General features: G+C 53.5%; 2 protein-coding genes across 4 annotated transcripts; one reads left to right on the plus strand and one right to left on the minus strand.

Moving 5' to 3' along the window:
* Positions 1–559: 559 nt before the first annotated feature.
* On the minus strand, positions 560–27,348 carry MMP28 (matrix metallopeptidase 28). 3 transcript variants are annotated; one of them, XM_082603534.1, is made up of 9 exons: positions 26,899–27,348; positions 18,468–18,547; positions 18,058–18,245; positions 12,136–12,360; positions 9,120–9,365; positions 7,617–7,766; positions 7,120–7,287; positions 2,522–2,662; positions 560–1,672 (listed from the first exon to the last, which is right to left on the minus strand). In XM_082603534.1, the coding sequence occupies exons 1-8, from the start codon at positions 27,007–27,009 to the stop codon at positions 2,541–2,543; spliced, it is 1,290 nt and encodes a 429-aa protein (XP_082459660.1). In that variant the 5' UTR covers positions 27,010–27,348; the 3' UTR covers positions 560–1,672; positions 2,522–2,540. The 3 variants fall into 3 exon arrangements, with proteins under 3 accessions (XP_082459660.1, XP_082459658.1, XP_082459659.1); XM_082603532.1 differs by lacking the exons at positions 560–1,672; positions 2,522–2,662 and adding an exon at positions 4,166–6,289 and having other exon boundaries at positions 26,899–27,329; XM_082603533.1 differs by lacking the exons at positions 560–1,672; positions 2,522–2,662; positions 12,136–12,360 and adding an exon at positions 4,166–6,289 and having other exon boundaries at positions 26,899–27,331.
* Positions 2,735–4,106, plus strand: LOC309794224 (uncharacterized protein C17orf50; the record flags this gene model as incomplete). The annotated part of the gene is made up of 4 exons (XM_082605430.1): positions 2,735–2,747; positions 2,826–2,890; positions 3,250–3,794; positions 3,896–4,106. The coding sequence occupies 4 exons, from the start codon at positions 2,735–2,737 to the stop codon at positions 4,104–4,106; spliced, it is 834 nt and encodes a 277-aa protein (XP_082461556.1).
* Positions 27,349–27,705: the final 357 nt, after the last annotated feature.

Consider the following 27,705-nt stretch of genomic DNA (forward strand, 5'->3'; position numbering starts at 1 on the left):
AGATTAGGGTCCCCTAAGCTCAGGGTTCCTCTTATAATGCAAATGACTGCATATGCAGGTATTCCCTGGCACCCATCCCTATAGCACCCTTGGGACAGTGGGCCAAGAGGAGATGACACAGGTATGCTGATGCTGCTGTGCCTTGAGCAATGAGGTCCTTTATCTCCAACCCAGGAGTCTCATGTTTTTTTTGGCAGCACCCATGAAAGTACAGCAGGCTAACTTGCAAGTAGGGTAAAATTTTAGACTCTTTACAGTTCTTGACAGTGTTGCCCCCATGAGATTCCTGGGGACTGGTCTGCTCTCTTTGTTCTACCTCCCACCAAACTGGCTCCACCAAACTAGGAGACGCCTGAAGGAAGAGACCCCATTGCCCCGCTTCAGACCTGGATGGAGGACCATATCATGTTCCCCTATCAGACTGGTATCTCCTTGACTCCAGCAACTGTATCCCATCAGACGGAGACCCTCCAGATCTGGGTTTGCATCCTCTGCCCCCTCCATACCCCTGACTCTGCCAACACACCCCACGGTCAGGCCAGGAAAAGAAGGAGTCTCCCCAGTTTCTATGATTTTATTCCCTTCCCCAGCCCCAGCTCTCTCACACACATACAGAACATCCAGGAGCTACACCCAGCTCTTGCCGGAGTTCTGCTTCCGACAGAACGTCACACCATGTCCTGTGCTTCTCGGAGCTAAAGCAATGAGCTGGAAGTCGGTGGGGGTGGGGAGCAAGGGTGAGGAAGGCCAGGGATAGAACAGAAGGAGAAAGTAGTGATGCAAATAAGCATAATGCTTTAAGTGTTTTCTGTGGGCCAGGTAAAGTCGTCCTGCACCGCCATCTCTGACTTACAGATAAAGAGACGGAGGGTCAGAGAGATAATATGCTAAAGCTCAGAGAGATGATATGCTAATAGCTTTTATGTTTATGTGGTAGAGCTGGGATTTGACCCCAGTCTACTGGGGGCCAAAGTTGCTCTCTATCCCCTTTAATACCTTCCCAAGAGAAAAGGTACTGTTTGGGGGTGTTTTGGAATCTCTAGAAAAGGCAACTATTCTGGGGTGGAACCCTACGGGCAGGTGGAGTTCTAGCCCCGCCCCCTCATAATCCAACAGAGGCCCTAGAGACCAGACCAAGTTCTGTGGGAACTCCCTCTCATCCCAGTGCCTGATCAAGGGAAGAGGGCAGCACGGCTTTGGGAAGAATGGATAAACACGGTGAGTGGGGCCGGAGGACAGGGTCTCTTGACTCCAGGGTGGACCAATCAACCCATCACCATGGCAACCCCAGAGTAGAAGCCCAATCTTTTCTCAGTTACCCATCCATGTACAAGCCCTCTTCTCTCTCTTTCCTGAATATTCTTGACATCTGCTCTCTCATCTTCACCTGCTGCTGTTCGGATCTTTTCTCTGGCCTGGACCACTGTAATGACTCCTAAGTAGGTCTCTCTCTGTCTCCTTCTGTCAGAGGGAACATCCTAAAGGATGGCTCTGAGCACATCCCTGTGTCAAAACGTTCAGTGGGGCTTCCCTGGTGGCGCAGTGGTTGAGAGTCCGCCTGCCAATGCAGGGAACCCAGGTTCGTGCCCCGGTCTGGGATGATCCCACATGCCGTGGAGCAGCTGGGCCCGTGAGCCATGGCCACTGAGTCTGCGCGTCCGGAGCCTGTGCTCTGCAATGGGAGAGGCTACAACAGTGAGAGGCCCGCGTAATGCAAAAAAAAGAAAAAAGGAAAAAAAAAAAAAGAAACGTTCAGTGGCTCCCCACTGCTGAAGGACAAAGTCCAAACTCCATAGTCTGGGCCCCCAAACCCCAACCTTCCTTTCCAATTCCTTATCCTCCCCAAATGTTCCCAGCACCCCTTTCTGGCTGTGCACTACGTCTGGCCTTTCACAACCAGAAGGCTCCTTCATGTGTTTTCCTAAACAAAAGTACAGTGGACCTTGGGAATTCCCCTGGCGGTCCAGTGGTTAGGACTCTGGGCTTCCACTTCAGGGGCTACAGGTTCGATACCTGGTTGGGGAACTAAGATCCCACATGCCACGCAGTGTGGCCAAAAAAAAAAAAAAAGTACAGTGCATCTTGGTTCTCCACATTTAGCAATACCAAGAACTGGCAGAATGTTTGAAACAACTTTTCTTGAAAGGTTTCAAAAGTCTTGAAATTCAGAGGCCCCTCCGTTACCTACCACGTCACCTGCCTGAGAGGGTCGGGAAGATGAAGGGGGGCATGATGTATGAAGAGGTTAGCCCAGTGACTACGTGCAGTTGGTGCTCAATACATGTGGGCTGGAACACTAGCTTTATTATCATTCTGCTTTGTCTCCAACCTCTTTAATCATGATGGGCAGGGATCAATAGAAAAATTTCTAGACCTTTCCAGGGCAAACCCCAGGAATTGTGTCTTCCCTGCCCTCCTCCCCCCTTTTTTTCATTACAAGTCTAGCTTCCCAGATCGAGCAGACAGCAGGGCACATGGTGGGGCTGGGTCAGTGTTCGCTGAGTGAGTGGTGGACACCTACCCGCAGAGGCCGGGTCACTTCACATCAGTCCAGGAACTTCCCGCCTGCCAGGACTGCCGCTTGGGGTTGTGGAGTTTGTGTCCTGAACACCAGCAAGGGGGACAGTTGTGGCTGAAATCCAGCTGGCAGTTCGGGTCAAGCCTAGAAGGAGGAATAGATGCCTTTTCCTAATTGGCTCCCCCCTAGGGCAGCCTTTTCCTAATCGGTCTGCCCATGGGGTGGGAAGGCAAGAAAACTTCTATTTAGTCCGCTCATAAGGGGCACTTTTCCTGTTTTGCTCATCGGAGGCGTCCATTTCTAACAGTGCAGAGGCGCTGTGTGCCCACCTGCCTGCCCACCCCGCCGCAGGTGTTGCTGGGCTTTCTTAAGGTAAGGCCCACTTTGAAGACGGAAGTCCCGTTCCATCCAGAAAACAAAATATAAACCACCTGTTAAAATTCCAATCAGTGCACTTAATGTTTATTGACAGCCTGCACAGAGATCAGCCCCCACCCCGGAGCCAATTAGAAGGAAGGTGGTGATGAACCGCCATCTCCTCCGGGTTCGCAAGGCTCATTGCACCTGTTTGTTGATGGCTTCCCGCGGCCCCTGAGCCAGGCGCTTCAAACACACTCGATCTGATACCTGCCTTACAGTAACCCTTCAGATAGGCACTACTTTTTCCCATTTTACAGATAGGGAAACGGAGGTGACAGAAGCAACGTGACTTGCCCCGAGTCTTCAGCTAGGAAGTGCGGGGACCTAGGAAATCAGGCCCTCCTTTGCCCAGGAAATCCTGCACACTCTGTAACCCTCTCTTGGAATCCTGCTGGCTCCCGGCATCTCGTGCGCACCGTCCTTCGAACGCCTGCCTATTTTGGGGGAGGGGGGCGGTCGGTCGGGCTGTGGGCAACAGTCAGGGTACCAGGGTACCCAGGCCCTTCACTGACCTCCTCCCCGCCCCCGCAGGCGTGAAGACCACCTTGTGGAAAAAGGAGCTGGAGCAGCCCGGGACCGCGGAGGCGGAGGCGGAGGCGGAGACGGAGACGGAGGCGGAGGCGGAGGCCGCGGAGGGGGTGTCGGAGGAGGACGAGGAGAGGCCGCCGGAGGAGCGCGCGGCCGAGGGCGAGGCGGAGGGCGGCGAGGGCCGGGAGCGGGGCTCCGTGTTGAACAATCCGCTGCGCCAGGAGTCCAGCACCCAGCAGGTGGCGTTGCTGCGGCGCGCGGACAGCGGCTTCTGGAGCTGGTTCAGCCTCTTGGCACTGCTCGGCGGCCTGGCCCCTCCCGCCAACAGGTGAGGGCGCGCCGCTCGGCGGGGGCAGGATGCACTGGCGCCAGGGCCCCGGGCGGGAGCGGGCGGCGCGGTGTCCTGAGCGCCCCGGCCCCCGCCCGCAGGAAGCGGATCCCCCCGGAGGAGCCGTGCGTGCTGGAGACGCGGCGGCGGCGGCTGCGCGGCGGGGGCTGCGCGCACTGCGAGATCCTTTTCTGCAAGAAGTGCAAGAACCTGCACAGCTCGCAGAGCTACGTGGCGCACTGCGTTCTGGAGCACCCGGATCTGCGGGAGGCGCGGGCTTCTGGAGGCGCGGGGGCTGCCGTGGGCCTTTGAGCGCTCCCCAATCCCCGGCCTCTGTGGCCCTCCATCCTCGCCTGATTCCAAATTCCCCGCCACCCTCTCCTCTCCCCCGACGCGGAGCGCTCTGCAGCACGTGCCTGAGAACCGCCTTCCCGGAGCGCCGCCCATCCGAGCAGCCCAGCAGGCCCACCGCTGATGACCGGCCCCACCTGTCATCAATGCGGAGCCCAACATCACCTGGAGCTCCATTCCTCCAACAGCGCCTCCCGCGGGCCCCCGCGCCCGGGTCAGCACGCAGTGCCCACCGCCCACCTGAGTCGCGCCCCCTGGTACAGCCTCACGCTCATCTCTGGGGTATTTCACGTCCTTCGGGCCCGGTGAGCAGAGGCGTCGCCTAGAGAAAATAACCCCTCTGGGAAACGTGCCCCTCCCCTCAAATCCTTCAATAAAGCTCCTAATCCAAGTGTCAGTGCCTTGAGGTGGGGCGTGGGATAAAGATCGACCCTCCTCCTCTTCCCCGGGTTCAAGCCAGAGGGAAAAGGGCAGGCGGAGAGCCTCCTCCCTGCAACTCCCCCCGGACGGGGCGGAGCAAAGCACTTGCAGCCAAGGGCAGTCAAAGGCCATTCTCCCCACCGCGCAGAGAAGAAAATGAAGCTGCCGGGCCAGGAATGCCCACTGGCAGCTGAGGGCTGAAGCTGGCCGGACCTTCCTCCCCTCCCGCGGGAAGCCCGGTCTGGCTGAGGTCAGTGTGTGTGCAGAGGAGGCACTGGCAGGTGTGCAGGGGGCAGGACGAGAGAACCAGCCCCAGAAGCCGCTGAGACAGAAGACTGGGAGGCCGGGGAGCTGGGTCCTTCTCCAGGAATCCCAGCTATTCTCGGCCGGCCAGCGGGAGCTCCTGGAATGCTTCGTGCGTGGCCAGGAGAATGGGGCCATTGTGAGCACGAAGCTCTCCCGGCCTGCAGAGCTCCCAGCGACTGCAGCTGTGCAGACCTCCAGAGAGGCCCCTGTCCTCCTCCTGCCACACAGGGTCCTTCATCTGGCCTGGGGGATGAGGTGGGCGAAGGATATTTTGATTTTTGAGGAGAGTGGCAGGGCCCCTCTCCCCATCACAACTACACACACGCACAACTCACTGGTCCTGGCTTTGACCGGAAGAACATGGTTGCAGCCTCCCTAGCATCCATACCCACCCGCTCTCACTGGAAACGTGTCCAAGGAAGGCTGCTTCCCCCCTCCAGGCCCACCAGCTGGGAGCACCTCTTTATTCCAGCCTTCCCCCCAACCCCTGAAAGAAACAGGGCCCAGCAGGCCTGCATCGGTCTCCTTCTTGTTCTGGGTCCTGACACCCCTGAGGTTGGAGACCCTTGTACTCAATCCATCCAATCTTCCTGGGGGTGGGGCCTCTGATTAAATAAGACACAATCCTCCAAGGACTGAGCCAGGAGGTCCTGAGGGGAAGGGACAGTCTTGCAAAGTGGTCCCAACTTGTCCATTGAGTTTTGCATCCTTCCTGGTTGCCCAGTGCTGTGGCCTCATGGACAGGAACTGCACCTTTAGGGGAAGAAACAAAATCCCCAAGGCCTGGGGAGGAATGAGTCTTTGGGGAAAGGGCCGTGGGGTCTGGGAGCCTTTTCGGCTTCTCGTTGAATTGATCCCACAAAGATCAATGTCTTGACAGCACAAAAACATTCTCCAAGGAACAAATGCAGATCGGACTTCTGCAGGGAGGCTCAGAGGCTTCCAGACAGGGTCTGCCCTTGGGGCTGGGGATACACGTTGGCCACGAGAGCGCCAGCAATTCACTAAAAGGTGGGGGCATCTTCAGAACAGGGTGCCCCCCGAGTTGGCGTGCCAGCAGCCCATCCAGGGCAGCTCTGTGGCCCAGCGGCCCAGGGGCGTTGCTCGAAGTTTGGCCTGGTCGAGGCGCCAGTAGCGGTCGTCTCTGAAGAAGATGATGGAGCCGTCGGGTCTGGGCAGGGCGCCGCTGACCTCCTCGGGGACACCGCCCCAGTCCTGCAGGCCTCGGGGATAGTAGGGCTCCACCTGCAGCCCCCCTCGGGCCAGCACGTAGTAGCGGGCACCCTTGAAGAGGATGAGGCGGCTCAGAGGAGGGAAGAAGAGGGCCGCATCCGGGTGGGGGGGCAGGCCCCCTGCCCGGCACAGCTGTGGGGAGCCCCACACCGGCTTGGGGCCCTGGAACCTCCAGCATCGACTCCCTGTGGGACAGCGGCAGAGCCAGCGTGAGTTGGTGCGCTCGCCCTTCGGTCCTCCACCCCGCCTCTGTCCCCCCATATTCCTACTCCCCTTCATGTTGGAGTCCAAGGTGGTCAGTATTCGTGATCATCAAAACAGATCAGTTGTAAACAGTAGAGGAGGGACTCTTGTGGCCTCCACTTCCAGCAGGTGTCCGCAGAGGGCAGCTTGCTCTGAAGGAACCTCCCCACCCCAGGCAGGAAGCACGCGCCCTCCCAGGTAGACTTCAGGGAAGTCCAGGGGCTTTCTCCACGGCCATTACTACCAACAGTTCTGTGAGGGCAGGGAATTCTGTTTTGATCACTACTGTATCCCAACACCTCCAGCCGAGTTTGTAGAAGGCACTCAATATTTGTTGAATCAATGAGTGAACACAATTTTCTCGAGTAATATACTGTACAGTCCTCAGACATTATGTTCTTTGAATCCTCCTTCCCCAACAAACCTGAGGGATTATTTTCCCCGTTCAACAAATTCAAGCTCCAAGAGTTAAGTGACAGGCCCAGACTCACACAGCCAGGATTCCAAGGAAGGTTTGTCCTTCTGCTGTATTGCAGAGCTCAGAGCCATCCTCTGCTTCCCTCTAGACTCTTCTCTGAAACTCTCCCACCCGCTGTCTCTCTGGGACAACCGTGACACCTGTGCCCCCCAATCCATCACTAAAGGAATCTCCTGGGAGAGTTCCTGGGGCCACAGGTTCAGAATGGAATTGAGACTCCTCCCCTCTTTTGACCTTGGGCAGACTCCTCCCCTCTCTAGGCTTCAGTTTTCTCATGTGCCCCAGGGCTGGTACCTTTGAAGAAGTAGAAGTCTCCATCCTCCAAGGACACCGCGGCAGCCTCAATATGGGGGGGCAGCCCTGCCCACCTTTTCTGTAGTGGGTGGGGCTCTGAGACATTGCCATCAGCTGTCACCTCCCAGAACTGGTTCCCTTGAAATATGTACAGTCGATGTTGCCCATCTGCCCGGAGACAAGAGAAGGTTGAGGAGTGACCATCAGCCTCCTGCCTTCTTTCCAGGGAAGGTGCTTCCCTAGAACCCAGCTTCCCAAACTGACGAGAGAGGATGCAGCAGAAAGGATACAGCATGCACAGCTGGGGCAGAGGGGAAGTGCAGGAGGAAGCAGCGTTTTGCTTGGCGTGGGCTTGCTACCCTGCAGAATGCTTGTGACTTGGGATTTCTGGATTTTATAATTCATCCCCCAACCTTGTACTCCAGCTCCGGAGACGCCTGGAGATGTGGAGGAGGAGGAGGGAAGAAGGAAGCAAGGAACCAGCAGGACCATCTTACCTACAGTGATTGCATCGAAGGAAGAGTGGCAATATTTAGGACCTCGGGTTTCGGGGCGCCTTCCTTGAAGTCTGTGGGGGTCCCAGGCCTCAAAGTCCGTGAACAGCTTTCCGGGGAGCTGGATGGCCCCTGAGCCGCCCTGGGGCTTCCCTTCACAGGGAAGGAGGGAAGCGGGAGAGAACGCACACTGGTTGGGGGTGTGTTGAGTGCTCGAGACCTCCCCCTTGGTTCACTTCATTATCTGACAGGAGGGGCAGGGAAGGAGGGCAGGGGTGGGGGGTTGAGTTGTCCTTGGTTGTTGGTTATAACCATAGCACCAAACTCGGAAGTCCTCTTTCCTGCCGAACAGTCTGGAAAAGGGTAAAATCGGAGTGGGGGAACCAAACAAGGGTTTGGAACTAAAAAGGGCAGAGGGTCCTCTTCCCTGAGTCCTGGACAATGCAGACGGCATGAGGGCAGAGTTCAGGGGCCTGGGCTGTGATAATTACAGCAGTTATAATAATGGCATCGCTATACTTCACTTAAGAGAATGAGGCAGATTCCAACAGGCTTAGAATTCGGCACCAGCTCCTGAATCCTGGTCTGCGCCTTCCTAGCTGGGTGACCTTGGACAAGTTATCTAACGTCTCTGAGCCCCATTCTCCTCATTTGTGGATAAAAAGATACCTCATGGGTGTGTTAAGCGTCTGGCCCATGGTAGACACTCGAGAAATAGCAGCTATTATTACTACCTTTGTGTAGGTCTCTTAGGCTACAAAGCATGTTCATATCCACCAGAACAACAGCCCTGGGAGGTAAGCAGGGCCTCAATTATTATCCCCCCGCTTTTTTTCCCCCCAGAAGATAAAACCGAGGGCTTTAAAAGGGGAAGTGCTTTGCCCAAGAGCAACTGCTAACCGGGATGGAATGGTGACTTGATCCTAGGGATCCTGGCCCTGCCCACCACACCAGGTACTCAGGGTCACAGCCCCGGGCTGGGGTCCAGATAAATCTCTGGGAAGCACCAGTCAGTTCATTCTGCAGGAGAAGACCTTGTCTAAGTCCACAGCCAGGCAGAGGCCCAGGCTTGGGGGAAAAGTGGGCATCAGCTCACAGAGAGCGAAATGTTGGGGGACAGCCACTGGAGCTGGGAGCAGGAATGAGGGCTCTGGGGTCTGGGTGGGACCGAGGACTGGGTCTGGGTGATGGGGCAGGGATACGAGAGGAATTGCGCCGCCCAGGTTGGGCAGGAATCAGCAACTGGAACGCAGAGGAGGGCTGTGCCCAGGAATTGGTTGGGATGATAGAGGCCAGGCATGCGGGTGGAGCACAGCAGGAGATGAGGTTTCTCAAGATTTGAGGGGAGCCCGAAGCTTCAGCATCGGGAAGGACCAGTGATGGGGAGGCCAGCTTCCTGCGCTTAGGAATGGGCGATCCTATTTGAAGAGCCGGTGTCCGAGCCCTGGGGATCCCGGGGCGCAGGGGGCAGGGGAGAGCGCAGTGGCGAGCGCGCCGGGGGCTCACCATACAGGCTCTGCACGGCCAGCACGTCGTCCCAGCTGAGCAGCGCGTCGCGGCCCAGCCTCTTGTAGTAGGGCGCCATGAGCGCGCGCGGCGCGGCCGAGTGGGTCAGGCCGAGCGTGTGGCCGATCTCATGCGCCAGCACCACGAACAGGTTGCGCCCGCGGCGGCGGCTCAGGGACCAGCGCTCGTCGCGGTCGAAGTGCGCTTCGCCGCGGCGGGGGAGGAAGGCGTGCGCCAGGGCGCCGCCTACAGGCGGCGAGGAGGTCAGGCGGAGCCGCCGCCCGCGACACCCCCCAACTTCCCACCGCCCGGCGCAAATGCCATTGGCGTGTGTATGCTTTTTTGATGAGTAATTTCCCTCCTAATTAAGTCTGGCAGAAGCTGAAGTGTGGAGCAATGAACAGATGACTAGGCTATGGGGCCTGGAAGCCTAAGAGAGAGCGTGGTGTACAAAGAGCACGGGGCCAAACTGCCTAGCTTCCAATCCCGGTTTTATCCCCTTACTAGCTGTGTGACCTTGAGCAGATAGCTTAACCTCTCTGTGTCTTAGCTTTTAGATTTTAGATCTGAAAAGTGGGCATGTTGATAAGGGAGTTGCTCCTCACGGGGTTGTTCTGAGTATTAAAAAGGGATGTGTGTACTTGTGTATGTTACATGTAATACTTAGTGTCTACCGCAGGTAATAACCGTTACTTACTTTCGAAGAGATCTAGGAGTAGGGACAGTGGCTACCCCCGGAGGGGGCTTAATGAGACTTCTGGGGTGTTGGTAATGTTGTTTCTTGATCTGGGTGCTGAGTGTGTTTATGGGTAGGTATAGCTTATTTATTAATAGGTACATATAGGGGGGACTTCCCTGGTGGCGCAGTGGTTAAGAATAGGCCTGCCAATGAAGGGGACACGGGTTCGAGCCCTGGTCCGGGAAGATCCCACATGCCGCAGAGCAACTAAGCCCTTGCGCCACAACTACTGAGCCTGAGCTCTAGAGCCAGCGAGCCACAGCTACTGAGCCCGCACACCACAACTACTGAAGCCTGCGTGCCTAGAACCCATGCTCTGCAACAAGAGAAGCCACTGCAATAAGAAGCCCGTGCACGGCAATGAAGAGTAGCCCCCGCTCGCCGCAACTAGAGAAAGCCTGCGTGCAGCAACGAAGACCCAACGCAGTCAAAAATAAATAAATTTATAAAAAAAAAAAAAGGAGAGAGAGAGAAGCGTACATAGGGGACTTCCCTGGCCGTCCTGTGGTTAGGACTCTGCACTTCTACTGCAGGGGGCACGGGTTGGATTCCTGGTCAGGAAACTAAGATCCCGCATGCCACGCAGTGGGGCAAAAAAAAAAAAAAAAAAGTCTGTATATTCTTGCGTCCTTTCACTCTTGCCTTCCCTCTGCCAGGGTCCTGTGTGGGTCTCTACTTCCCTGCTTCCCTGCTTGTAATAGGAGTGAGCAGAGGGAGGTGGGCTGGATCAGCGATTCTCAAGCTGGTAGTGGGCCCCAGATGCAATTCTGCAGTTTCTAGGGTCCTACCCCCTCACAGTTCACTTTCCGCAGGAGTCGGCAAACAGCACTGCAATGATGCTGGCCTAGAAGCCCACTGAAGGTCCTTCTGGCGTTGCCTTCTCGGAGCCCAGGCCAGAGGGCACTGGCTAAAGTTGGGAGGCTGCCTTTAAAGGGAGCCTCCTGGGGACTGGAGAGCCGGCCACTTGTAGGAGGAATACACGCTTCTAATTTTGAATATGCCCCAAGCTGTTTCGAGCCATGTAAGCCCTTTCTGTTTAACCCTCACAATAATCCTGGGAGACAGATGGGCGGGTTTCGAAGGGAGAAGACATAAACTCAGACAAAACACCTCTCTCAGTCAGAGAGCTGACTCCCAGTCCAGTGCTGTCTTAGTGACCAGACTCCACCTGGGGACCTGGGTATGGATATCAATGTCTCATGGAGATATTGTGGGTGAAGTGAGTTACATGCAAGCACGTGTGTGTACTACGTTGGATTCTTTTTTTTTTTTTTTTTTTTTTTTTTTGCGTTATGCGGGCCTCTCACTGCTGTGGCCTCTCCCGTTGCAGAGCACAGGCTCCGGACGTACAGGCTCAGCGGCCATGGCTCACGGGCCCAGCCGCTCCGCGGCATGTGGGATCCTCCCAGACCGGGGCACGAACCCGTATCCCCTGCATCGGCAGGCGGACTCTCAACCACTGCGCCACCAGGGAAGCCCTACATGTGGATTCTTGAAGAGCCTAAATCTCTCCCAGTCCTACCCTGGGTCTCAGCAGCAGGGCTTGAAAGTGGGCTTTGCTCTGAGTGGGCTTGATGGAAAGCAGGAGAGGTGGGGCCCAAGTACCCAGGTGACATAAGGGCTTAAGTCCCCACCCTGAAGGGGTCTGATCAGGTCTCCTCACCTCACTAGTGGGGAGGAGATGCACGGATGGCCTGCATTCAGGTTGTGAAGGCTAGTGCTGGGCAGAAGGGGAGGAGAGTGGTTTACACTGCGGCCGTAAGCCTTTAGGTCGGGGGCAAACAGGAGAACAGTCTGGGCTGTGGGTGTGTGAAGCAGGTGGCAGGGAGAGGGTAGAATGCCTCTTGCCCTGTGGCAGTGACTGTGCAGTGGGTGGTCGGAGGGCGGGAGTGGGGTTGTGGTGGCCTCTGGATGTTTTTAGAGCCTTGGTCTGGAGAACATCCACTCCTGGAGAACAAGAGAGGCACAGGCCTGACTAGAGGCAGGGGATGGATGACAAGACCCCAGAAGTTTCTCCCAAAAGAGATAATACTCTTTAGAGTTTGCAAAGCACTTTCCATGGAGAACCTCATGTGACCGTCCCTTCAGCCATGAGGCACCTAATAGGGCAGGGACCACTGTTCCCATTCTACAGATGGGAAGACTGAAGGTTCTTCAGAGGGGGCTGCAGCTTGGCCAAGGCCAAAGGGGGAGTGAAGGCTCTACTGCCTTCCCCAGACTGCCTCTCCTAGTTGGGTTTCCCTCCTGCCGTGTGGGAGAGAGGCTCTGTGTCAGCACCTGGGCCATCGAAGGCGTTGCTCAGCCCGTCGTTGTGGTCCCCTTGGAAGAAGGTGAGGCGGATGTCAGCGGGGCCTGTGGCCGGGGCCTCCCAGAACTCCAGTGCCGAGACGTTGCTCCACAGCTGGAAGGCGGCACGCACGGCCCCCCGAACTGCCGGCTCAGGCAGGTGCTGGGGCCAGTTCACCAGGCGGTAGGAGAGATGCCGCTTGTACCATTTGCTGCCTGCCACCCAGAGAGGCCGCATCAGTCACACCTGCTGCAGAGCCTGGGGCTGCTCCCTGCGGACCCTTTTGATGGGGAGAGAGGTCCTCCTCCAGGAAGTCCCTGATGTGATGGAGGAAACACAGCCCAAATGGGAAGCCCACTGTTTGGCTGTGGAGACACTGCTCTCAGACTGACAAGACTACCCTTGTCCTGCACGGTCCCTAGTCCAGTGGCTCGACCTGGGGAGGTTCCAGTATGACAGGGGATGAGCAGCCTCTACCCAGGAAGAGTCCCCAACCTGAAGGAGTCTTGGGTCTGGGGCCATCTTCCCTACAATCTGGGCTGAGCTTGAAAACCGTGCTGCATCTCTTGCTGGCAGCGAATCCCAGCCCCTGTCTACTGCGTCGGGTGGAGCCACGGGGGCCACAGCCATGACTGCCCTCTCCCCGTTCCTCCTCTCCACCCCGCACACCCTCCTGCCGGCTCCTTTTCCCGTGCCCTGGGCCTGCTGCTGACTAGAGACCACAAGGCCCATTTATTCGAGGTCCTTCTCTGACCCCTGGCCCTCCCCCTCACTTCCTCAGGGACTCTGCAGAGCTCTGAGGTGAAAACAAATAAGAACAAAGGGTGTGTTTGTCACTGACCGAGAGAGATTTTTCCATCTCCACTTTGTTAAGAGTTCCTATTCCTTTGCCTCAGACTGCAGCTCCTCCCTGAGGCCTGAGACTCTGGCCTCTTGCCCGAGCCCCAGGTCAGCCGTGTCCCTCTGCAGCTCGCCTTGCACCCAGGACCAGGGTGCTCAGAAGGTCCAGACCCCAGAGTTTTTCGTGGGCTATTTCTGAGCCCTGCAAGCTCAGGGGCTGAAACTGTGGAAGACTCACAGCTCTGGAGGCAGGACTCCCGTGAGCAGCCGAGAACCATGCTGCCTTTGGGTCTCAGTTTCCCAAATGGACCAGAGTCCCTGGAGCATAGGTGATGGGTGGACAGGGCAGGCCCGGCTGTGCTAGGAGGCCAGGCCAGAGGACAGAGCCCCCTCTCCCCTTGGGGGGCAGGTGAAGGTTCAGATCTCCTGCCTTTTTGTCCTGGGGGTACCCTTGCCTGAACCAGGTAGGAGGAGTGACATCATGGACATTTGGCCATCGCCTTGTCCATCTCTCTGCTCTAGTTTGCTGAAATTGAGGCCAGGAGGAAGGGCCTCAGAACGAGTGAGTGGCGGGGCTAGGCCCTGAGCCCAGGCCCCGACACCAAATCCAGTGCGCCGGCCACTGTACCACACAGATAAGCAGGCCCGTTTGCTAAGACTCAAGGCTTATAAATTTGCCTACACATCGCTCCTCTGGGTCAAAGCAGGGGCTCTGCGCAAGCTGAAATTCTCCTGAATTCTCCAGCTGGCAGAAGAGCTGAGCACACTTTCCCTCCCCCTCCATCCTCCATGTAAGTGGGGCTGGGAGTGTCCCTTCTCTCACCCCTTTGGGCCTGGCAGCCACCCAACCCCTCCCAGCCAGTGACCAACCCTCAGGGAGGGAAGAGGGAAGGATTCTAAGGAAGGCAGAGGAGGGGGGCCTGGAGGAAGGCCAGAGGCGCCGCCTGAGGGTTCACGAGGTACCAGTAACACTTCTCATTGAATTGTAAGTTTCACCAGGCACAGGGCAGGCTGGCGCTGGGCTCTTTCACACCCTGCTATGGGTGACCAACTCTCAGACTCCCCCACCCCCCCAAAACCTTCAAGCTTCTAGAAACGTGTGAGGCAGCTCCTTCTGCCTCTTTGCAGCTAGGGAGGCCCCTCACTCCATGGGCAAGAAGTGGGGAGGCTATAGGGAGGACAGATAGGACTGGTATTGAGAGACTAATTTTCTTTGAGAGCAGAGCTGGATGGGGGGTCCTTGGTGGGGCTGCCGGTGAGAAAGGAACCGCCTGGCCAGCAGCCTGAGCCCTCGTCCCTGTCTTCTTGTAGGTCTGAGTCCTTGGAGCAGGCTTGCCACTTCAGGTCCCCATCCCAAACTCCTGGCCAGGCAGGGCTGGTTTCCATGGCAACCCTCAGGCCACAGCAGCACCTGGCACTGCACCCACCACACCCTTGCTCCAAAGTTCAAAAGGGAAGAGGGAAGGAAAAGGAGATGGGGAAGGGCAGAGAGCTAGACTCCTTGCCTGGGCGGGGGGACCCTGGAATCCTGACTCCCAACAGGCAACTGATACTGTGGAGAGAACGTGGGTTGAAATCCCAGTCCCTTTGCTTACAACCTCACGTATCAAATTATAGACTCTCTCCAAGCCTCAGTTTCCTTACTTGCAAAGTGGGGTTGGTAAGACTCACCTCCTGGTAAAAGTGAAATAGCAAATGAAAAGGCAGCACAAAGCTGCCTGGCATGTGGTGGGTGCTCAATAAATATCCCTGCTCCTTCGTTTTCCACCCAGATACACCCCCCTCCCCGCCCCGGGGCTCCCCACCTCCACCAGCTGTGTGAGGGAGCAGGGACATTGAAGATCAGCCTTGCAGGCACAGAGTCCGGAGCTGGTGCTTGGAATGAGGTTGCCAGCTTTAGCAAATGAAAATGTAGAACGCCTAGTTCAATGTGAGTTTCAGATAAACAACAAATACTTTTTGTAGTATAAGTATGTGAAAACAAAACAGTTAAGTTGTTCATCTGAAATTCAAATTTAACTGGGCATCCTGTATTTTATCTGGCAAACCTGGAACCCAATTTCATCGGTATAGCATTTACCCACATAATGGAAAGTCACTGGCCTAGAAATCCACATCATGTTTTACGCCCCTACCCATGTTCTGGGTTTTTTCACATCCAGCAATCACTCAGTCCTCCCAGTGAAAAGAAGGCTTGGCCACACTCTGGCTATGTGGCCCTGGGAAAGTTGCTCAAGCTCTTTGTCCCTCAGTTTCCCCATCTGTAAATGAGGATAATAATGGTACCCATCTCATTGGGTTGTTATTGGATTAAATGAGTTAATCCATTTAGAACCATGCTTGGCATGATCATAAAGGCTCAGTGTGTATTAACTGTTATTATTACATTTTCTTTCCTAAGGCATAGGAAGTGCATGGTGCCTGCCAAGCTCACAGCTCTTTTCTAGGGAATGTCTTCCCACCCAGGAGGTAAAGAATTCAAGCTGCTGTGTGGTTCATGTTGTGAATAAGAGAGAAATTCTCTGTCTAGTCTGGCCACTGCTGTCTGGACCAGGGGTCAGTGTCAGATAATGAGATGGAGAGGGAGGTGCCTTAGCATGAGAATTTCTGTCCAAAAGGGATGCTCCAAATTGGATAGTGACAAACGGACTCGATCAGTTCCTCCCTTAGGGCATGAGAAGAAGAGATGCTGCCTGGAGGAAGCATCCCTCATGCTCAGGTCATGTCCTGAGTGCCCAGGAAGCATCATCTCAATTCTCTGGGACATCGACTCTAGGCTGGAAGTGTCGCTATTGAGACTATCCGGGGCTGCCCCATTTTCCACCACATTCTCACAACAAGCCTTTCCCCTTAGTAATCAGCGCCTCTCCTTTGCAACCTGAACAAGCTGTTTCCGATGAGGAAACAGAGCATAGTGACATGGCCCAGGTCACACAGCTAAACTCAGAGCTCCGGATCCAGGGATGCTGCTCCAGCTCACACCGCTCCTCCATTCTACCTTGTCCTTCCCCACTGCCGTCCAGAAACACTGGGGGATGCAGAACAGGTTGACACCAAGGACATCTTGAGCCCAGAGTCTGGACCCCATCGCTCCTCCTTGTTTTACCAGAATGCGGTCAGGCAGTACTGGGGACCCAGAGTGGCTGGATGTGTAGACACAGTGGAGCTGGCTTGGCAAGTACCTGGAAACAGACATCCTCCCACAGCTGAGAACAGCTCACAATTTCCTTACGAATTAGCTAAGAAATAACAACAGTGTGCCGCTTGTTCTCTTCATAATGGGTATTGTCAGCCAGAGTAGTTAATGCAAATTAAAAGAGGCAATGGCCCTAAGCGCTCACAGTAAAATGAATGAGATGAGAACCTGACTGAGCAACCCCATCTTGTTAGGAGTCTTGAAAACTGTGAAAACGGAGCAGAGAAAACTAGACTTAGTACAAACAAGATGTTAAAATTACACACAGTTAGGGCTTCCCTGATGGTGCAGTGGTTAAGAATCCACCTGCCAATGCAGGGGACACAGGTTTGAGCCCTGGTCCGGGAAGATCCCACACGCCACAGAGCAACTAAGCCCGTGTGCCACAACTACTGAGCCTGCGCTCTAGAGCCCGCGAGCCACAACTACTGGGCCCGCGTGCTGCAACTACTGAAGTTGCTGAAGCTCACGTGCCTAGAGCCCATGCTCCGCAGCAAGAGAAGCCACTGTAATGAGAAGCCCGTGCACCGCAACGAAGAGTAGCCCCCGCTGGCCGCAACTAGAGAAAGCCCGCGTGCGGCAACAAAGACCCAACGCAGCCTAAAATAAATAAATTTTAAAAAAATTACACACAGTTAAACTTGTTATTGATGAAGAATTGATAGAAGAATTAAATCTCCTTCATAAATCACAGATCTGTAACATCTGATCCTGGAAGTTTGGATTTGGACAAAGAAGGAGGAAGTGGAGGGGGGGGAGGGAAGGAAAAACCCAAAACTACACAAGGAAAACCACAATGGCAGAAACTGTAATGTGAAAATGTCCAGAATAAGCAAATCTGCAGAGTCAGAGAGGATATTGATTAGTGGTTGCCTGGGGCTGGGAAGAGGGAGAGTGGGAGTGACTGTTTCATTTTGGGCATGGGGTTTCTTCTTGAGGTGATGAAAACGTTCTGGAATTAGATTGTGATGATGGTTGCACAATGCTGTGAATATACTAAAAATCACTGAGCTGTACACTTTGAGTAAATTTTATGGTATGTGAATTGTATTTCCATAATGCTGTTAAAAAATGTGGCGTGGTCAAAATAAAACTGATCAATGAATCACATCTTTGTTGAATAATTCTCTTGAAAAAACAATCGATTCTGATGAAAATGACTTCAGTCAAATATAAAGGAAAATGTTGGCAATGGTTTAACTGCCCTACATAGCAAATTGATCAAGGCATTAAGTGGGCTTGATGGGGTTTGCTCTGGAAAATACTTGCACAATGAAAATTTATCAATTTAGGGACTTCCCTGGTGGCGCAGTGGTTAGGAGTCCGCCTGCCAGTGTAGGGGACACGGGTTCGAGCCCTGGTCCGGGAAGATCCCACATGCCATGGCGCAACTAAGCCTGTGCACCACAACTACTCAGCCTGCGCTCTAGAGCCCATGAGACATAACTACTGGGCCCCCGTGCTGTAACTACTGAAGCCCGCAGGCCTAGAGCCCATGCTCCGCAACAAGAGAAGCCACCACAATGAGAAGCCCGCGCACTGCAACAAAGAGAGCTCCCGCTTGCCACAACTAGAGAAAGCCCATGCGCAGCAACGAAGACCCAACGCAGCCAAAAAATAAATAAATAAATAATTTTTTTAAAATGAAAAAATAAAGAAAAATTTAACAAAAAGAAAATTCATCAATTTAGGCATAATTCTGACTTAAATATCTGTGTTCACAAAGATGGTCCTTGGGTTGAGAGGTCCTATTCACCCACCCTAGGGGAGCGAGGTTATTCACAGAGCCCAGTCCAAGGATGAGACGTATTTTTCTGGCCATGGGGCTTCAGGATGCTGGGGAATCCCAGCCCAGCTAGATTTTAACAGTGCTCACCTTGCCTGGCAAAGCGTTTCTTACGCCTCATTTTGGCCCGACGTCCAGTAAATAGGGCACTGACTCTCTTGGTCCAGGCCACCTGGCTGTCGGTATCTGCCACCCCACAGCGGGGCTGCGTCATCTGGCGCAGCGTGGCGGCGTCCAGCATCCCGCTCATGGGCAGCTGGGACACCCACTGGAACTCCCTGTTAGGAGGAATTGAGATAAAGGACCACAGTGCGAGGCTGGCCGGTGGGGATGAATGCAGGGAGCTTCCCTGGAGACAGCAGGATGCTGGGGCAAGGGAGGGAGCAATGGAGTGTGACCCCCTGGGCACACGTGGGAGACCAGCCTTCTAAGAGGAGGGAGGAGGTGACCGGAGCTTTGCACTCCAGCACCACCAAGTCCTCCACATCCCTCTGTCTTACCTGATGGCATTGCTGAATCGCGTGGAGGCGGGACTACTGGGGGCGGGTTCATTGAGATATCCGTACTTCTCCAGGAATGCCTGGGGGAGAGAGAAAGGTCAGCTTTCCCACGGTATGGCACCCTTTCCCCTCCCTGGGTCTCCGAGGGTCCATGTCACATACATCACGCCCAGGCTCATCCCTTTTCCCAACAAGGTCTATGAGCTATAGCAGAAAGAGTCCTGGCATCAAAGCCAGAACCTGGACTCAGTTCCAAGCCAACCACAGATCAGCTGGATACAGTTCTTGGAAGCCAGTGGAAAGAAGTGTGTGACTCATTGCCCATCCCTATCAGCAGTCCTGCCCTTCAGGGGAATGATGCACTCGGCTCCCTGCTTGCCCTTTTCACTCATAAAGCCCCACCAATGGATTAAAAAAATCACCCTGGGCTGCTGAATTCTTATACAGTCACACATCGACTCTTCATTTTTACCCCTCCTTGCTGTGTTACCTATCCAGAAATAATTTTCTGTCTTCCTTCTTCTCTGCTGTATTTCTTAACTCAGATCAACTCCAATCATAGCTGCTGCGTCAAGGAAAAGGCACAAGTTGGGAATGAAACCAGACGCTAAATGCCAGGACCGGCAAGCCTCTAAACCTTTGCAAGTATCCCGCCTCCGTTTTGTGGATTTCGTTATATCTGTCTCCAGAGACCTCCACATCCTCTTCTCAATGAAGCCACTTTCCATAAGGAGCCCTTATTCTAGACAAACTCCTTCCAAGTCCATTTTATTGTTTTCCTGCGCTAACTTATTAGTATTTCAGCACTATTGTTTTCTTCTTTCCCTTTGCATAGGTACACCATTTGGGGATGCATAATGGATTAAAGGAGTTCTAGGGGCTTAATCTGGAAGACTCTTTACTGCTCAACACAGTGTGGCATCATAGAATAGCCACAGGTCTTGGAATCAAGAACCTATTCCCAACCATGACTCTGCTGGGTGGCCAGAGACAAACTACTTAACCTCTCTGAGCCTCCATTTCTTCACTCACAATGTGAGAACAGAAATAACCCCACAGGATTCTCAGAAGGATTAAACATAGCAATGCACATCTAGCATAGTTGTCTGGTATATAGTAAATGCTCAATAAACAGTTGATCAGGTTGATTTACCTTAGTGGGGAAATTAACAAGAGACTTTTGGAATGCACCCCATCTATAAGACGGCAAGTGCTTTGAACAAGGCAGTTACACCTCTGTTATTCTAGGTGCTTTATCTCAGACTTGCCTCACCCCAGCCAGGTGCCTGGTTCTCTTCCATGCCTCCTCCCTGTCCCTTGGTGAGGATGGACAGAGTGGCTTTCTAAAGGAAGTCAGAGAATTGTTTCCTTAGAAGCAGTTTTGCTGAGTGAGTGACTTGGGAGAGACTGGGTCACAGGCTAACAGGCTGGCACTCCCTGTGCCTCTCCCCCCAAACCCACCCAGCCCTTATCAGGGACTTGGCTCTGGTTCAGGAACTTGGAAGCCTTGGACACAGGGGGAGGACAGGGGAAACTGACTAGCAGCGTCTCCTGTTTCCTGGCTGGGCTGCCGTGCCTGGGACTTTGGCAGGCAAGGTGGGTGGAGAGCAGGATGGGGGTGGAGGCTTTTTTCAGGGGTCCATCAGAGGGGAAGTCCTGGGCTGACCTGTGGGTTTCAAGGCAGAGCTGAATTTCCAGAAGGCAGAGTAAGAAAGTATCCAGGACACCAGCCAAGAGACACCAAAAGAATGAGTAAAAGAAATGTTAAGAATTTGACACTTAATATTTCCATAAAAGCACCCAAGTGTTATGATGGGGGTTATCAGGACTTAAGAACTCCCTTATATTTATTCTATGTTTACTATGCACATATCTTAAAACATTTTTAATTACAGGAAGGGGGCCCTTAATACTGAGTGTCCTAAAGTTCTGTTGAGTGGAGCGAGACCCACATCTCGGGGTGAGGAGGAGGCAGGGTTGAGATGCCCTCTGCTCCTGCAGCCCTCCCTAACCCTCTTCTGCTTGCCCATTTGCCGTGCCTGTTTTCCCCTACAAAGGTTAGAGAAATGCCCGTCTGCCTGGGAGAAAGAGCAGGGGTGTAGGGCAGGTGACAGTGCGGCAAAGGGATCCCAGGAGAAGACGCAGGATTGGGAGGGTGTCCTGTGCTCTCTCGGGGGCTCTCCGAGCTCCACCTGGGACCACCGCTGTCCCCCTTCAGGGAAGCCATGCCCAGGCTTCTCCTCTTTGCCTCACAGTTCAAACATCAGGTTTTCTCTCTAACTTGTCCTCCACACATCGTCTCTCCCATGGAGCCCAGGGCTGGAGCTGCATGGAAAGGAAGCTGGAGGGCTGTGCCCCTCCAGTGATTCACCTTGCTCAGGTCTGAAAGCTTGCGCCCACCTGCCTCACCCACTTGGTCAGGGCTGGGGCCACTTCCCTGGGGAGTCGCCTCTGCAAAGCCCTGGGGGTGGCTGTGGTGTTTGGGGAAAATGAAGACGGTTCTCCCCAGACCCAGAAAGCTGAGAGGCATCAGAATTCTGGGGGTTCTAGTCCTTATCCGTCCTGACTTGTCCTGGGAGTGTGTGTGGAGCCCAGCCCATTCAGTGCCTGAAGGAAGGGGAAATTCTGGCCATTACTGAGCAGGGCAAGGCTAGCAATGAGGTGTAGCAAAATGAATCCCGGAGCTCTGAGTCACTAATGCCGCAGGGCAAGAGCCCTGGACTGAGTGTCTTGAGTTTTATTCTTGGTGCTGCTGTGAACTGTGTGTCCTTAAGCAAGTCCTGTGCCTCTCTGGGCCTCAGTTTCCTCTTTTATAAAATGGGGGGGGGTTGGATTAGAGCTAAGATCTACTCCAGCTCCTTCTCTTATTGTAGCCTTGTTTCTGCAACTGATTAGCTATGTGAACTATGGCAAAGCTACTTAACCTCTCTGTGCCTCAAAATATAAAATGGGGGTAGGAATACTGCTTTATGTTTCTCACAGGAGTGTCGTGACAATCCAGCAAGAAGAGGCTTTGGGAAAGCTTTATGATAGTTGCTCCATTAAAAACATTATTTTTCCATTTATAGTCACAGAGCCTCATTGCTGGAAGGGACCTTTGGTAGATCAGTCTAGGAGGGGTCAGCTTCCAGTCTCCTGTCCACAGAGTGGCTGTGACATCCTCCATATCAAAGAATTGCAGCAGCAAAAATGAAACCAAGAATTAAAAAATTGCAAGCTCATGCAGAAACCATGTTGCTTCACCTATGATCTATTACTTCTCATATTATGTTTCATTATGATTCTAATCTTTCTATAGTGACTCTGTGTGATTGTGTTTATCATCTGATACACCTGTGGCATTATTAGCCAAGTCAAGATGCAGGGGGTGGCAGTTGATGTTCTGCCTTGGCAAGCCCCATAAATAAAAATGTTTTCTGGGGCTTCCCTGGTGGCGCAGTGGTTGAGAGTCCGCCTGCCGATGCAGGGGACACGGGTTCGTGCCCCGGTCCAGGAGAATCCCACATGCCGCGGAGCAGCTGGGCCAGTGAGCCATGGCCGCTGAGCCTGCGCGTCCGGAGCCTGTGCTCCGCAACGGGAGAGGCCACAATGGTGAGAGGCCCACATGCCGCAAAAAAAAAAAAATGTTTTCTGGTAATCAGGAGAGCAGTGAGCTCTCACCTATTGTAAAGCTTTTCGGGGTATCTCATCTTCTTTGAGCTTCACAATTACCTTGCAAGAACATAGGCAGGACAGGTGTTGTTATTCCCATTTTAAAGATGAGGAAGGTAAATCTCAAGGGAGTATAGTGTTTCATACTTGAATCTAAGTCCTCAGACACCTATCCCAGGATGTTTTATTTCACATTTAAGCAAGTGACTCAGAGGCTTTAAAACCGAAGGAGCAGGGTCCAAGCTGCTCTCACCACTGGGAGATCGCCCTCAAATATAAAAAAGGTAAAACTGGGGGTGTTTCTAGCTGGATTCCTTCTGTCTCCTCCACGAGCAGGCCCAGGGGTGGAGCAGAGGGAAGAACCTGCTCAGGCAGGGGACTCCAAAGAGGCTAGGATCACATCTCCCATGACAATCCACAGGGGCCCTCTGACAAGCCACAGGTATTCAATAGCACCCAAGGATATTCTTCACAAAGGCAAACATCTGCTTCCAGAATGTATTGCTTTTGCTCTCTGACTTCTGGAACCTACTGAAGTTCTCAAGGCAGTGGGATGAGCTCCGCCCCTTTCCTTTATTTTGGACAAAGACCTCCCCTTCCCTTCTGTCTGACTCCCTTCCTCTTCTCCTTTCCCTTGTCCCTGGTCCCATATTCACAAAGTTCTGTCTAGGTATAACTTAGATAACTCTTACTGTAATCCCCGTGGCTTCTTTCATTTTCCACCCTTAAGGAAGTTGGAAAACATTAGCTGGCTAGTCTCCATCCAGATCCCATCTTATATTTTTTGCTAATGCCAAATAACCAGACTGTATGGACCCATGGTCCTCACTGGGTGTGGGGCAAAGTTTAAGGCACAAAATAATGCCCTAACCAAGACTGTGTTTAGGAGGAGTTGTCCAACAATCTCTCCCTTCTATGTTCCTGCTTCCACCATCCAGCTTTTACTATTAATAGATGTCTTGGTTTTTAGACTGGCTTGGCAATTGCTTTTCCATCAACTTGTGGTCCTCTGGGACACTTCAGAGCCTTGTCTGCACCCTATGAATCACTGAGCTGAGCTCTTGGGAAAGGTTTCCATGTCCGGGCTTCTGGGTTTCTGACTCACACAAAATAAAATGAATGGATCTGTGGTATGAGAAACAGACACTGCACCTGGTGGTGGATACTCCACAGAAGCTCCAGTGTCTCCCTGGAGAAACAAACTACCCAGTTTCCTGTTGCACTGGCACACTGGGAATAGCCGTGCAGATATGCATGATTACTGAGTGGAAGGCAGGTCCTGGACACATTGCCAGGTTGTGCTAAGGAAGGTCCAAGCAATGCATGGTAGATAGATCTCTCGGGACAGTCTGTGTTGCCCAAGAACAGGATAGGGCCTGGCTGGGAATGGGAGGGGGGCCAGGGTGATGATGTCATTCATTAACTCTCAATCTTGCAACTCAGCAGCGGAGGCTGTTCCTGATCACTGATGTGAGCAGCTCTAGTTTTCCTAAGTGGGCAACAATGAACTTGTTCACAATGCAGCTTTGTAAGCAGTCAGTCCCCTGCCAGGCAAAGCCCACTCTGGAAAGCCATCGATTTTATTCCTTTGTGTGCACACAGGGGACACATAGAGCCATGCATGCAGGGCACAGGAATACACACAGAGACAGCCAGATAGATAGACATGGACATAGGTAGATGAAATGTATACACACATACACAGAGAGGCAAAGGCGTACAAACATACCAAAGTTAAAGGATGTTAGTGCTGGAGAGAATCTTAAAAATCAGTTAAGAAATTTAACTCCCTTATTTTACAGAAGAGGAATCTGCTGACTAGAGAAGGGGAAAGACAAGCTTAAGATCACACAGCTGTTTTACTATTTCTTTCTTTCCATCTCCTGAACTTTGACCTTTGTCTATGAGCTCAGCAGGACTGCTGTGCTTTGTTTGGGGTCTGGTTCCCTGCACTGCGGTCAGGGAAATGAACCGGAGCAAAGAGCTAGGGTGATCAGGGGGCGCACTTTGTGCAGGTTCCTTTCTGTGGATGGTTGTATTTCCCGAAATGATCACAACACCTCTCATTCTCCTGCTCTCCTTACAATGTGACTTCAGCACTCCTCCCACCAACTGTGGGGTCTGTGTTCCCACCCCTTGACCTGGAGTTTGTGACTCCAGACAGTGGAGTACAGCAGAAGTGAGGCTATGCAACTTCCTAGTCTAAGTCACAAAGAGATACAACTTCTGCTTCTCTCACTCTCTTCTCTCTCTCTCTCTCTCTCTCTCTGCTCTCAGCTTGGAGACCCAACCACCAGGTTTGGAGGCAGGCCAAACTAGCCCACATGCAGAGACCATGTGGATAGGCCCACATGGAGAACTGAGGCCCCCAGCTGACAGCCAGCATCAACTGCCAGAGAGGTGAGTAAACAGCCTCCAGATGGTTCCATCCCCAGACACTGCAGAGCAGAGACAAGCTGCCTTGATGTGCCCTGTTTGAAATTCTAACCCACAATATCTATGGACATAATACATGGTTCTTTTACCTCACTGAATTTTGAAGTAATTTTAATGTAGCCATAGTAACTGCAACACCATCTCTTAAGAATTATAGCCCTGTTGTCAAATGCTGAAAATTGTTGTCTTACATACTTGGTCCTGTATTATTGTTTTAGGAGAGCTAGTCACCAAGCCAGGACTTTAATTTGAAGCTCTGTTTTCTAAAATAACAAGAACAACATTGAGAGCAACTTCCTTTGATAGACTGCTTTCTACATACTAGGTACCGTGCTGAGCCTAGAATGTATTTCATATACATTATCTCATGAAACCACACCAAAATCTTGTGAAATAGGCATTACTAACCCCCATAACACAGAGAAGAAAACTGAGGCTCAGAGAGGTTAAATAATTTACTGATGGTTTGCACACAGGTCTGCCTGACACTGAAGCCCATGCAATTGACCATATACAGAAATACATATAGACATGCCGACACACACACACAATTTGCATATATATATATGCATATAGGGACACACCCCCATTACACATTTCCAGAGTTCTTTATGCTTTTAAAATATTTCCTGCTCTCAGAGGTAAAAAAATCCCCTTCCCCCAGTTATGTTAAATAGATGGAAAGAGATCTAATCGGCTAGATATTACATTTCCCAAGCACACCCCAAGATGAAATTCTCTCCATCTGGGGCCACCGCAGGCATGGGCGGCAGAGATAGGGTCTCTGTTCTCTAGCCAAGTATTGCCTGGGACCCGGACCTGGGGGGAGGTGGGCTGGAACTCTTAACAAGACTTGGCTTGGTACACAGAAGCCTTCTCCTGGGGCCAGGAGGACTCTGCACTTGATATTGTAAGACTTTAAATTCAGAGAAGCAAAGTGATTCCCGAATGTACAAAAGCAGAGAGCACAGAGCAAGAGACTAGTGCTTAGATGGGGAGGGAGTGAAGGAGTTGGAGAGAGGACCCCCTTGTGGAAGCAGGGTCATTTCCAAATACTCCAGAGCAGTAATGGGAAAGGGCTGGTGGAAGGAAGAGTGGTTCAGAGGCGGTCCTCCTCATTTTTCAGGGTTCTTAAATTCAGCATGTCTCTCTCTTCTAGGGGAGGGGAGTGGGGATACTGAAAAGCTCACAACTGGCAGTTTTACAGCAGGAATGATGCTCTGTAAGAGTCTCAGGGCAAAATGCTGGGCTCAGTCATTTAAAACTTATTTGCCTCCCTTCTCCTTAAAATAGTGGCGACCCCAGTTTCTAATCCAGAGAAGAGATAAGAACACAGTGATATTCCTTTGGAGAAGAAAGAAATGAAACTGGTGTATTATTACAATCACCTGTATCTAGAAAGTAGACGCCCCAAGTTCACCTCTAACCCCACCTCACAAAAATTCCCCTTGTGCAACCTACACCAAGCAGTTGAGTCCAAAGGAGGAAAATGAAATGGGAAATCTTTAAGGTTCACCTCCACTTCCCCACCCCCTTTTCTCCAGTTCAGTCCTGAAGCACTGTTTAAAGCTCCTTAGAAGCAATTTAAGAGTATGCTACTCTTGGGAATTCCCTGGCGGTCCAGTGGTTAGGGCTTCGCGCTCTCACTGCAAGGGGGCATGGGTTCAATCCCTGGTCGGGGAACTAAGATCCCACAAGCTGCGCAGCACAGCCGGAAAAAAAAAAAAAAAAAAAAAAAAAAAAGAGTGAGAGAGAGAGTGTGTGTGTGCTACTCTCACCCATTTTACAGATGCAGAAAGTTCTGAGCTTGGGCGCTCACTAGCCTCAGCTGGTCAGGGCAGCACCGGCCCAGGAAGCCAGAGCTGTTTCCCGTGTCCCCGGCCAGGGCCAGAGAGCAGTACGGTCTCGCGAGCAATCTGGGAGTCTCCGCAGCGTCCGACACCTGGGGAGGGCGTGTGATGAATGAACTGCTAAGTCTCCCAGACTAGGCGGTGAGGGACAGTGGCTCCGCGCTAAACTGGGGTGTAGGGGTTCCCTCTCCCTCAGTTCTTGCATGTCTATCCTATCTTTTCGCTGCCCCTTCCCCTTGTCCTGGGAAATCAGTGCAGATCCGCCTGCCCGTGTGGTTCCAGCCCTGGCTTGGGGTTAGGGGGTGGGGTAGGGTGATGGAGTAGGAGGGGAGAGAATGCTGCCCCAGGCTCTTTGTGTGCAAGTGCGAAGGGTGCGGAGGACAAGGGAGGGTCACGCCGATGGTCAGCTCAGATGGGGCGGCTGGGTGGCCTGACTGCAAAGTTCGGGCGGGTCTCCAGCACGCGGACCCTCTCCGCCCCCCCCCACCGCGTACCTCCGCCTCCCTGCGCAGCTCCTGGCCTACTCGCTGGGCGAGCTGGGCGTCCAGGCCGCCCCACAGCAGCAGCGGCAGGGCGCGCAGCAGGAGGCCGACACGCGCGGCCATGTCGCCGCCGCCCCTGCAGCTGGGCGCTGGGCACGGTGCGCGGGGCAGCCGGCCGTCGGTCCTCCGTGCCCGGGCCCCCGCGGATGCTCCAGCTCTGCGCCGGCGCAGCGCCGAGGGGAAGGTGGCAGGGGCTCGCCCGTACCCGGGCTCCGCGCGCCGGGCAGCTCCTCCGCGGCGCTTCGCCGGGAGCCGGGTCGAGGTCGTCCAGCCCGGCAGTGCCTGCCCGCGGGTCCGCCGGCCCAGTGACCTAGAGGCGAGGGAGGGAGGGGAAAGAGAGAGGAGGAGGCGGGACCCCGGCCCTCCGGTCCCACCCACACGCCTCGGCTCCTGGAACAAGCGGCGGTGCTTAGAGCCTCTTCCGCAGGCTGTGTGGCCTCGCCCCGCGCCAGTCGTCTTGCGAAGCCATCCTCTAGTCGGCCACCTCCAGTCGATCCGGATCTCTGTGGGGAGGACAGGGGAGGAAACGTCTTCTCCTGGCGGTTGTGGCTACCTAAGGCTTCGATGAAGAGGGATTCTGGCCTACCCGAGGGTCATTGATGGCTTCAGCCGGGCTGGCAGGGACCGAGGCCCTGAGGTGTGAGAGAAGGAGCCTTGGGCTGGGGTCAGAAGAACTGAATTTGAGCTCCAGATCTGCTTCTTTGCTAGCCGTGTGAATCCTGCCTCAGCCACCTGCTGGCTGTGTGGTCTTGGGCAAGT

This window comes from Mesoplodon mirus, assembly GCF_964341445.2.
Source record: "Mesoplodon mirus genome assembly, chromosome: 18".
NCBI lineage: Eukaryota > Metazoa > Chordata > Mammalia > Artiodactyla > Ziphiidae > Mesoplodon > Mesoplodon mirus.

What these genes read in the sequence shown, in the direction of transcription:
- MMP28 (XM_082603532.1), bottom strand. Translation starts at nt 27,009, where the DNA reads ATGGCCGCGCGTGTCGGCCTCCTGCTGCGCGCCCTGCCGCTGCTGCTG. An exon ending in CAACGCCTTCGATGGCCCAG is followed by an intron (nt 9,366 to 12,135) that starts GTGCTGACACAG and finishes CGCCGCCTGTAG; the next exon opens with GCGGCGCCCTGGCGCACGCC. An exon ending in CTTCGATGCAATCACTGTAG is followed by an intron (nt 7,288 to 7,616) that starts GTAAGATGGTCC and finishes GTCTCCGGGCAG; the next exon opens with ATGGGCAACATCGACTGTAC.